At 52.4% G+C, this 11,094-nt stretch overlaps 1 protein-coding gene across 1 annotated transcript; it reads left to right on the plus strand.

Moving 5' to 3' along the window:
• Positions 1-5,658: 5,658 nt before the first annotated feature.
• Positions 5,659-9,170, plus strand: LOC123940044. The gene is made up of 3 exons (XM_046002329.1): positions 5,659-5,849; positions 8,233-8,353; positions 8,577-9,170. Exons 1-3 carry the CDS (start codon positions 5,659-5,661, stop codon positions 9,132-9,134), a joined length of 870 nt encoding a protein of 289 aa, XP_045858285.1. The 3' UTR covers positions 9,135-9,170.
• Positions 9,171-11,094: the final 1,924 nt, after the last annotated feature.

Raw genomic sequence — 11,094 nt, forward strand, 5'->3', positions numbered from 1 at the left:
GTGCGGGGAGGGAGCAGGGCTTGCGACTTCCGCATCCCCGTGGGGTTACTGTAGGAGTTAATAAAGCACGTGGCAGCTGGACCCAGTACTTGACACTTGATTCTACTCGCAGCACCCCTGAGAGGCGGCCACGCTCAGCACCCCCCCCCCCCCCCCCAGCCCCGGGCATGTTGCAGACCAGGAAATGGAGGCTGTCAGAGCTTCCTTGTCACACTCAAAAAACCCTTTTAATCGGCTGAGAGTGGGCTGGCGCCCTGGCATGTGGAGAGGGAACACAGGCAGGGCTCAGGGCCCTGGAGTCCAATGGCATTCATTCTCCTCTGGATGAGTGGGGGTTGTCAGGAGCAGTGCCTCTGGCCTCCATCTCCCTTTGGTCTGTCAGCGCTGACTCTGGCTCTTTCCCTAGCGGTAAGGTTTGTGGGAATGAAAGCAAAGGATGACAAAGAGGCTAGGGGAGAAGAGGGTTTCCCAGCCTCCCAGCTCCTGCACTCTTGGGCTGCTCAGGTCATCTCCTCAGCTCCTCCCCCTCCATACACTGCTCCTGGGTCATCACCCACAGCCAGTGGTCCAAGGGCAGTCACTGCGAGGGAAGCGTGGTCCAGCTGTGTCCCTGCCCAGGCAGTAAAGGAACTGAACTTTCTGAAGAGTTTCTGCTACATCATTCTCATCTGACATTATGTCCTTCATTCACAAAGGCAATGCATTGAGTAAGAAGGCGTTGCCTGGCTCCCCCACTGGATCCCTGAAGACTGGGATCTTGTGTCGTGTTCACTGCCCTTGTATAGTACGTGCTCAATAAACATGGGTGAATGAATTGCTAAAGCTCAGGGCCTCTCTTCAAGGAAGGAAGTGGGCTTAGAGGGCTGGGAGAGATGGATGGTCCCAAGATGGAGTTTAGAGGATGAGTCCTGCTGTTAGGGAAGCTGGACTGGATGGATCCTGATGGAACCACCAAGCAGCACTCAGAGACTTTGGAGGATCGCAGGTTTATTTGATGTGGGTGGGCTCAGGGGAGAGTAATCTCTCAAGGTCTTGTTGGGTCCGTTATCAAAGGAACGACACTGAGACAAAGTGAAAGTTATGTACTTTATTCTATGCCAAGCATTAGAAGTCAGACTGACTGGCCAGGGCCGCCTCTGAAGAGAGCGACGACCTCTTGGTCTTACAGGCTCGTTTTATAGGGCACAACTGCAGACCTCCACGTATGTGGCTTTGGCTGATTGGATGTTTCCACCTGTCTGGCCTTGTTTTAGGTGTGTGTTTTAGTAACAGTTACCTGGAACTGATATCAGTAACTGCTGAGGCATTTATTAAACAACAAAATGTCTACCTAGGCAACATGGAGTCACTATGGCTAAGTAGGCCCAGGCAGGCCCTGGGGGTTTAACAGGTTTTAATGTGGAATCGGCCCCAACAGTCTGAGCCCCCAACAGTCTGAGCCCCCAGCACGATGGGGGTAGTTTATACACTTCTACTTCTGGATCTGTGCCACTCTTGCGACTGGGCCGGCGGGGCAGGAGGGAAAACCTGGAATGGTCCTGGGGCCAGGACTGGGATTCTCCTGCTGGATTGGTCAGCCACCTGAGAACACAGATTTCCCTTGTCATTCCCTGCCTTGGTGCCCCTGTAAACACCTAGTTTAGAGGGCATCATCTTTATTTCTCAAGGGGTGGTAGTGAGTAAGGAGCAACTGGAGTCTGATCTTAGCAGTTTGAGCAGTGGTAAATCTAGTAAAGGCATTAAGAGTACAAGAGCCAAACGCTAATGTGAGGAGGAGCAGAAGGAGGGGGCCGATGGGGGGGGGGTGAACCAGGGGAACCATTGTGAGAAGGAATCCCACCAAGTCGCCTGCTGGAGTGCTTCCCACCAGTGATTTACTCATTTCTGTAACGGGTCAGAGTTTCTTGGACCACCCTTGGCTCATTAGTTTAGAAATGTTTCTCCTGTAAGAAGAGGCAGAGTTCTCCTGGCATGGCCGTGAGCAAGTTGAGCCCGCACTTGCTTTGGGGGACCACTGAGGCCAGCGAATCGAGCTGGCACTGCAGGGCCAGGACTGACCGAGGGCAGAAAAATCCACCGTGAGTTATTGTGTTAGCCCCTGGTCATGAACCTGTGACATTCCCACACGAGTGGTGCCACGGGTCGCTCCCGACACGGCCAGCAGGCTCACGAGAAGGGGAATGGCCACGGGGGAGCATCGGAGGGTGGCTAGGAAGTCTTCATATGAGTGAAGCGTCACTCCGGGGAGGCCTGGAAGATTGAGTAAGAGACTGACAAGCGTGCATGACTGACTGTGCAGGGTGAGGCAGGTGTACACATCTTGATCACAAGCCAGAAAAGTGTTGTTAGGCACACAAACCCGACTGAGGCCCATGATGGGAGAGGAAGAATTTCCATACAGTGGTACTGGGGTCAGAAAGGGATAGTCTGAGGTCCCTGCTGTGGAGGTGGGCGGTGACATGTGGATTCGTTGAGGATGACACCTAGGTATTGGACATGACCAGGTTTCATACAGACCCAGCAGTCAGATGCTAGGAGTGGATCTAAATGGTTAAGTGCTTGGTGGGAGGCATTAATCGTACCTAACAGTCGTGCAAGGGATGCTTGCTGTGTGTGGATGGGGGACCCAGGGATACGCCAGGGCGAGTTATTCTCTGTCTGACTCTGGGGTTTGACCGTAAGGCTTGGGGTGAACATGGACTTAATCAGACACTTGGCCATGGAGTTGGTCCCCAAAGAGTGGTACTGGCCCAAGAGGAGAATGATTCCCATGGGCCATGAGGTAACACTGGGCTTCAGGACTGTTATGGTGAGAAGAACACAGTGGTCATTGAGACAAGAGGAACTGGTGACATTGTGTGACAGAGAAATCTGGAGGTCACTGTGAGGTTTGAGGCTCCACTACCCATTGGACTATCGTTCCATTCCCAGCCAAGTCACCACCCATGACTCCCCTCCTCAGGCCTAAGCAGAACCGAGGGCAGGTGTTTGGCTCCTGAGGTGTAGGGCCCCCACAGATGTAGATATCTACCAGCCGGTAACCTGAGTGAGGGCCACAGTGAGAACACCATCTGTGAGGTTTCCAGGAGGCATCAAGAAGTTGACATCCATTGAAGTGGAGGGCAAACGTCGGTATGTGCCATTCCAGGTAGAAGAAACCAGTGGGGGCACTGCTGTGAGATCGAGGGGGATAAGCTGGAAAGTCCATTTGCCAGTAACAGTGATATGAGAGTTTGGCCCCCCTCCTGGGTTGGGCGGGCTAAAGGCAGTGAGGAGGAACAGCACACCAGGTAGCAGAAGACCAGGACTGACTGGGTTCAGGAAGACCATAGTGAAATGCGCTTAGGAGTAGACAGCGGAGGGCCAATAAAAGTGGGGTCCATGACCTTAGTTAGAGGCAGCTATTGTGGTTAACCTGATAGCAGATAAGACCTGTGGAAGTAAGTGCAGTAATATACCCTAGGGTCACCCACAAAACAACAACAATGGCAAGTCTCTGGGAGGAAAGTCCAGTCAGAAAGGGCAACAGAATAGAGTTTGACCCCTAGGATGAGGGATGTTATGCTGATGAGAGCTAGGGACCATGGCAAGCAGGTGTCCATCAGTCAGTGGGGTCCCGTTGGACACAAAGTTGGAGGGGGTCTCGAGGTTTGGCTGGACTTCGCACCCGTGTGTCTCCTCGTCTGAGTGAGGGGCTTTTTTTTTTTTTTTTTTATACTCTGGAGTGGTCGACCCATGGGGTGACACCAGAGACCTTAAGGGCAGCAGGGGTGGTTAGAACAATAGTGTGAGGCCCTGTCCACTGTGGTTTGAGGAGGTCCTTTTCCCCAACTTTTACCCAGACTGAGTCACCTGCCTGGAAGGAGTACACCTGGGACCTTAGGGAGATTGGGGTCCTCTCAGTGGTATACCTTTGTAAGTTATTTAGGGTGGCCCCCAGGGCCAGAAGTCATTTTCTATCTCTTTATCCCCAATCTGATGTAAGTTCCCTGGAAGGCTCCCCAGGCATGGGTGAGGCCATCCATACACTAATTCAAAAGGGGAGAAACCTAGCATCCCGGGAATGCAGTGGGAACGCAGGAGGGCTGGGGTAGCAGATCTGGCCATGGGAGGTTAGTCTCCTGACAAAACTTTGCTAAGGTTTCTTGAGAGTGCGATTCATCCGCTCTACTTTCCCTGAGTTTTGGGGCCGGTAGGCGGTGTGGAATCTCCAGGTGACGTTGAGAGACTTGGGCAAGACCCGTACAGTGTCTGCTACAAATGCAGGCCCTTGTCACTATGGATTGTTTATGGCAGGCCAAACTGGGGGATAATCTCCCACGTGAGGACTTTGGCCACTTCCCATCTTTGCTCCGCCCTGGTCGGGAAGGCTTTGACCTATCCAGAGTATATGCATATTATTATTAGGACATATCTGAACCCCCTGTTTGGCTGCGTATCTGTGAAGTCTATTTCTAGATCTTTGAAAGGGGTTACTCCTATCCTCGGGACACCTGGCAGGGGTCGTGGTGCAGATCGAGCATTAGTTTTAGCACACGTTATGCATGGCTCGCTGGTTGCTCAGCAGGGTGCTGGCAGCTGGCCGACATAGCAGTGCTTCTGGAGGAGGGCCTCTGAGGCAGTTTTTCCTAGATGGGTGAGTTGGTGGTATTCCTGGACTAGATGCCCTCCCATTGCTGTTGGGATGAAGACATGCCCTTCTGGCATCACCCACCATCCCTTTTCACTCAGGGTGGTCCCCTCAGCCATGGCTCATTCTCTTTCCTTTTTAGTGTAACTGGGCAGAGGGACTTTTTTCTGGGGGTGTTAGGGCCATGGTGAGGGAAGGGGCTCTGTTCATGTCTTTACTGGCTATGGTCTTGGCAGCCTCATCTGCTAGACAGTTTCCCTGCACTATGGGGCACTATGGTCATCTCCTTTCTGGTGTCCCTTACAGTGCACGATTGCTACTTCTTTTGGAAGCCAGGTGGCTTCGAGGAGTTTTACTATCTCTTCCTTGTTTTTGATAGCTTTTCCTGCAGTGGTTAGGAGGCCCCTCTCCTTGTAGATGGCCCCATGCTTATGCATAGTAGCAAAGGCATACGGAGAGTCAGTGTGGACGTTGACTCGCTTGCCTTCACTGAGGGTGAGGGCTCGGACTAAGGCGTATAGTTCAGCCCATTGTGCGGACTATAGTAATGCCTTAGCCTCCACGACTTTAGTGGTTGTGGTGACTGTATAAACTGCTTTTTGGGCACTCTCTTGTAGGTAACTGCTGCCACCGCTGAACAGTGTGAGCTCTGGATTCTTTACGGCTTGATCCTGTAGATCTGGACAGCTCGCGTAGACTTTATCAGTTACTTTGGAACGTAGTCTGGTTTCCCCTCTTCTGTGGGGTGAAAGGTTGCTGGGTTTAATGTTTTTACTGTTCTGAGGCTGACCCGTGGATTTTCACAGGGGAGCCCTAGGTATTATGCTAGCCGGGAGTTGGAAAAGAAGTGGTGCCCCTGTGCGTTCATGGGGGACACAACTGCATGAGGGCATTGGCTCACCAGCTCGGTGGTGGGCCGGTATGGGCTGCTGGTGTCTGAGATAGTGGAAGTGTTTGAGGCCTCGCACTTGAAGTAGTCCAGCTCTTTGCTGCTCTGCATACTGCCGTCTGGCCCCGGGCCACCTTGCATGGCCAGCCCCTACTGCCGAGAGCTGGTGGACTTAGTGGGGCCGTTGCATCGCCGTTGTTACCTACTTGACCACCTGGGGCCTGCCCTGCTGCTGCCTCCTCCTCTGTGCCCCCCCCCCCAAAGGGGCTGCAGCTGTGGCTGTTTGACTCGGGCTCGGTTTCTACCCTCTCGGCAGCAGAGAGTGGGGAGGTGGGAGCTGGTGCAGCGGGCTGGGTGTCCATCTGCCAGCTGCTCAGTGGCCCTCCGTGGCTGGGGCTTCTGTTGGTCTTTTTAGGCTGCTTAAGGTTAAGGCGGTTAAGACCCTGGCCTGTCCCTGTCCTTGCAAGCAAATCACACCCAAGGGGGTAGGGTCTGGGCAATTCCTAGCCAGGACTCGATGTACGGGAACTGGTCTGGGTGTTCTGTTTCTCCTGTTATAATTTGCCACGCCCGAAGAACTGTTGGGACATCCAACGTTCCTTTTGAAGGCCATCTGACATTAAACGTGGGCCATTCTAACTTACATAGGGTTCTTAATTTGTTGGGATGCATCTTAACTCCGTAGTCTCCTGAAAACCCCTTCTTGAGTTTTTTGATCATGGTCCCAAGAAGAGCTTCCGCCCGTGGTGAACAGGGGCTCTCATTCACTCTGTGTTCCCTCCCTGCCTCGGTGGTGCAAAGAAAAACGAAGGGTGGGCGCCCCTCCAAAGGAGAGACCAATCAGATTCCACCCTCCTGGAGGAGACTTGGGTGCTCCTTAGCCATAGCGAGTCCGTATAAACCCCAGACTGGCACCCCGAAGGGCTCACCATAGACTCTATGAGGTCACCAGGGAAACAGGATGGGGCCCACTCAGACTCCGTAATCTCAAGACTGTGGAGCCACAAACACAAACAGGCCGACCATTCATTCACTCATGCATTTACACCAAAGTTATTACAACTGTAATAACTAGTTGCTCCCTCGGACCCCCAGAGTACGTGACCTGTGGAATTTCTTTCAGAAATGCTGAAAATTAGGCAGGGCGTGCCTTCTCCCTTGGGACCCCTCATTCCATCCCTGCCCCACCCTTGCCCCCAAACTGGTGGCAACAATGGGCCAGCGTGGTTGGGTTTCCTGGCCAGGGAACTAAACATTATGGAAACTGGACTGGATCCCAATGGAAGAACCAAGCGGCACTCGGAGACCTTGGAGGGTCAGAGGTTTATTTAAGGCCGGTGGGCTCAAAGGAGAGTAATCTCCCAAGGTCTGAGCCCTGAGCACAAAGGGAGTAGTTTATACACTTCATTATCTGTTCCAGTCTTGTGTCCTGGGCTGGCAGGGCAGGAGGGAAAACCTGGAATGGCCCTTGCCAGGACTGGAATTGCCCTGGGCCAGGACTGGAATTGCCCTGGGCCAGGACTGGAATTGCCCTGCTGGATTGGTCAGCCACCTTAGAACACAGATTTCCCTTATCACTGCTAGTCAGGGTATCAGGGAAAGTTGCCCTTTGCTGGATCACTACCCACCCTAAAATTTAGTGGCTTAAAACAACAACAGTCCTTATGTTTATTCATGATTCTGTAATTTGGGAAGGGTTCAGCTGGTATACCTTATCTCTGCTCCATAGTCTGAACTGGGACCAAAGGATCCACTTCCAGGATGGCTAAGTTTAAGTTGGCTGCTGGCTGTTGGTTTCACATTGGCCTCTCTGCAGAAATGCTTGGGCTTCCTTGCACGCGGTGACAGGGTTCTACCAACGAGTATACCAAGAGACAGGAAATAGAAGCTGCCTGTGTTCTTAAGATCTGGGCCCAGAAACTGGCATGGCATGGTATCCTCCATATTTTACTGTTAAGAAGTCACAGAGCCAAGATTCAAGGGACTCTTGATGGAAAGTGTCAAAAAGTTTTGGGGCCATGCCTTGAAACCATCACAAAGGCTTCCTGGAGGAGAGGAGTGAGCAGCTGCAAACACTAAAGGTTTGAATGGTACCTAGAAGGTCTTCAGTATGGTTAGAACAGCCTTGGTTGTCTGCAGCATGGCTGAGGCCTTGTTCCGGCTATCCTGAGGACGCCTCCAGTCAATGGGCGTAACAGGCCGGCCAGAGCACTTCCTGTCTCCCATTTGCTTCTAGAATGTTGCCTGTTTCATCAACAAGGGGAATCTAGCTCCCCTCCCCTTGAAACTGGATGGACTTGTGACTACCTCAATGAACAGAATGTGGCAGAAGTGATACTGGGAGACAGCTGAGTCTAGGTCATAAAAGGTAAGGGGACGCCCACTTAGTGCCCACTCTCTCTTCTCTCTCCCCACTCACTGTTGGAACTGAGGCACCCTGCTGTCAGGAAGCCCAGGCCACATGAGGAGGCCACCCACAGGCGTTCCAGCTGACAGCCCAAGATTAAGATCTTAGCATCAGCCATCAGGCATCCAAGTGAGCCAGACTTCTGAGGATTCCAGCCCCCAGCCTCTGAGTCTTCCATCTGAGGCCCCAGACATCAGAGGTACCAGTGACAAACCATCCCGTGTTCTGTCTGCATTCCTGACCCATACAACCCATGAGCATAGTAACTTTTTGCCAACTTGTGGGTGACTGGGTATGTGTCTCTAGGAAGTGGCGCAGTGGACAAAGTGAAGTAGGACAGTGGCCTGCTAGAAAGCAGTTCCGTGGGCAGGAAGAGTCTGGCGGACCCCACTGGAGCAGTCTGGCTACTGATGCTGGCTTCCACCGGGTACACATTGCAGATCAAGGGGAGGCGTTCTGGATGGAGAAATCTGCTTGTGTGAGGCTTTGAGCTGGGGCAGGGCCTAGCAGGAGGAAGGCCCGTGGGCTAGAGCACAGCCCTGTGGGGACGGGGTGGGTGGTGCAAGGGAATGGTCATGGCGGGGGGCAGCAGCTTACTCAGTGGCTGCCCCAGCCCTGGATGGGACTGCTGAGACAGTTCCTCTGCACAGCCGTCTGCAAGGACAGAGGACCCACCTTCTCCTCGTTGCCCATCGGCCTGGCTGAGGGGGAGCCAGGGGCATGGCTTCCGCCTGAAGAAGGGCCTTAGAAGGAAGATATGTCAGTCTGACTTCCCCAAAAGCCAGCCCTTAGGTAAGCTGAAGAGTGGCTGGTTTCTGTGGGAGGAGCAAACACCATCCAGGGGTGGGGAAGGGGCTCAGGAGAGGGAAGGCAATCAGCGCCTGCACTTAAGCCTGCAGGGAAGCCCCCCCCCCCCGCCCCACACTCACCTCTCCTCAGGCAGAGATGTAGGGCCAGCAGGAGGAGGATCCAGCAGCCCAGGGGCCGTCTTCCCAAGAGCTATGCATGAGACGCCAACCACACCTGCTCCACAGTCTCTGCTCCCGGTGGCCAGTGAGGGAAGCCAGTGTGCGTGGTCATCAGAGGACAGGGGAAGCAGGGTCACCACCGGCAGCAGCATGAGCCAGCTGAGAAGTGCGCCAGCCCCTCCAACCTTTTCATGGCAGAACAGGTGGGTAATAAAGTCCCTTGGGGGCTATGGGCGGTGACACATGGTAGGGAAAGCCCCTTGTTGGCTGGGGATGGGTCCAGGCACAAATTCTGGCAGTGGCACAAAGGCACCGCTGGCCTCATAGTTCTACCGAAACCACACAGATCCCCCTTACCTTTCCTAGTTTGTCATTTAAGACTTGGGGTGCACTCTGCACTGTGGCCCGCATCAAACCCCATGGCAGCTGGGTGTATGCGAGGCTACCAGGGCAAACCTGGTGTGCGTGTGTGGGCGGGGGGAGGGTGGAGAGAGGGTGGCAAGCCGTTGCGGCCTTGCCCACAACTGGCTTCTTGGACCAGTAGGTGGAGTGGGGTCCAAACTGGGGAAGAAGGGACCAGAAGAGTGAGGCGTGAGCCCTAGGTCACTCCCTCATGTGGTGACGTGGGTGAGGCTGGGTGGGGAGCCCCACTGGCTGCAGCCCGGACAGGTCTTCTCTGGGTCAAGCCTGCTCAGCACTGATCCCCCACCTGGAAAAAGTCAAGCTACATTCTCAGTTTCACATTAGTCTTTTATTATTACCATATCGAATGGGATCACTTTGCCAAAAGGAGAGGTCATTTCTTAAGTTAGTATGAGTTACAGCATAAAGATGAATGAGAACAAAGCAATAGGATATAAATGGCACAACGTGATATTCCGTAAGTCAAATGAATTGTGCCATCGTGAGACAAATTATTATGACAACTTTTACATCAAAGGGGTCTCAAGCCTGCTTACAGGACCTTTTTATTTCTTTTTAACACTATAAAAAGAGAGCTTTTGAAAGTTAATACGGGGAAGCAGTAATGGCCTGTGAGAAGGAAGCCTAGCTTGCCAGGTGCTGTCCTTGTTCATCCTGGCCTCCCCTCCCTGCCCCGTGACCCCCCCCAGTGTCCCTGCTCTGGACACTCAGGGGCGGGGCCAGGTGTGTACCTGCAGGGGAGGGGGTGGAATGGCCCAGTGGGCCTCCATGGGACAGCCACCCAGAGGGCCTGTGTGTACCTCCCCCCCACCCCGGTTCTATAACGACCCCAGGGGGCAGCTTCTTAAAGAAACAATAAAATAAAAACAAAAATAGGAAATCTGAGTCGACTCTGACAGGTTATCTATCCTTAGCAGACCGTATTAACTGCCACTGAGCTTTATGTCTGCTCCTCATCTCTGACAAAGTGGAGGCGTCATTCGTGTTCGTGGTGGGCAATCAGACCCGAAGGACCGGTGCACGGGGCTGAACTCAGATGCAGAGAAGGCAACGCCCAGGGAGGCCTTGGTTTATTTTTAGTCACGCTCGTTTTGCAGTGATATCATCTCTTGCAGACTGCAGGTAGCAGTGAGCATTAAAAGGAGGTCAACTTTGGAAGAATAATTCAGTATAATTAAATGTTTGAAGTGTTTTATGACCCCTTGGCATATACAAAAGGTAAGGCAAAGTCATAATGAGTTTCTTCTCCAATCTGTCGCTTTCATATACAATGTAGAGGTAAATTTTAACTCAAATTTCCAAACCGGTAACAGAGGAATGCATGAGACACAGGTACCTGCATTAAAAAAACCAGAGGACAACGAAAATTCCTCTAAGCTTTATATATATAAAATATATTTAACTGCTAATAATCAAAACATGAGAGGGCTCCACTGATTATATTTGCTAAAGGAAAACAAAAAGATTTCAAATATTCAGGACTTTAAAAAATGTGCACTTAAACATAAGTACTTGATAAAATAATAAAAAACCACATTCTTTAACAGCACTATAACTAATAAAAATGCAAACAATGCTCAACTATGAAGAATAAAAACAAGTCACTTGAAAAGATTAACAGAGTCGTAACAACCCTCAAACCCCACAGACCATGGGAATTTGAGGGTGGCACTGCCCACCTCCCACTCCCCCACTCTCATGTTGCTTTCTTCCAAGGAGGGAGCGGCTCGTTGGGGACCACAGAAGCAAAGCCTCTGAGAGACCCCCTCGGTTCTCA

This window comes from Meles meles, chromosome 4 (genome assembly GCF_922984935.1).
Source record: "Meles meles chromosome 4, mMelMel3.1 paternal haplotype, whole genome shotgun sequence".
NCBI classification, from domain to species: domain Eukaryota; kingdom Metazoa; phylum Chordata; class Mammalia; order Carnivora; family Mustelidae; genus Meles; species Meles meles.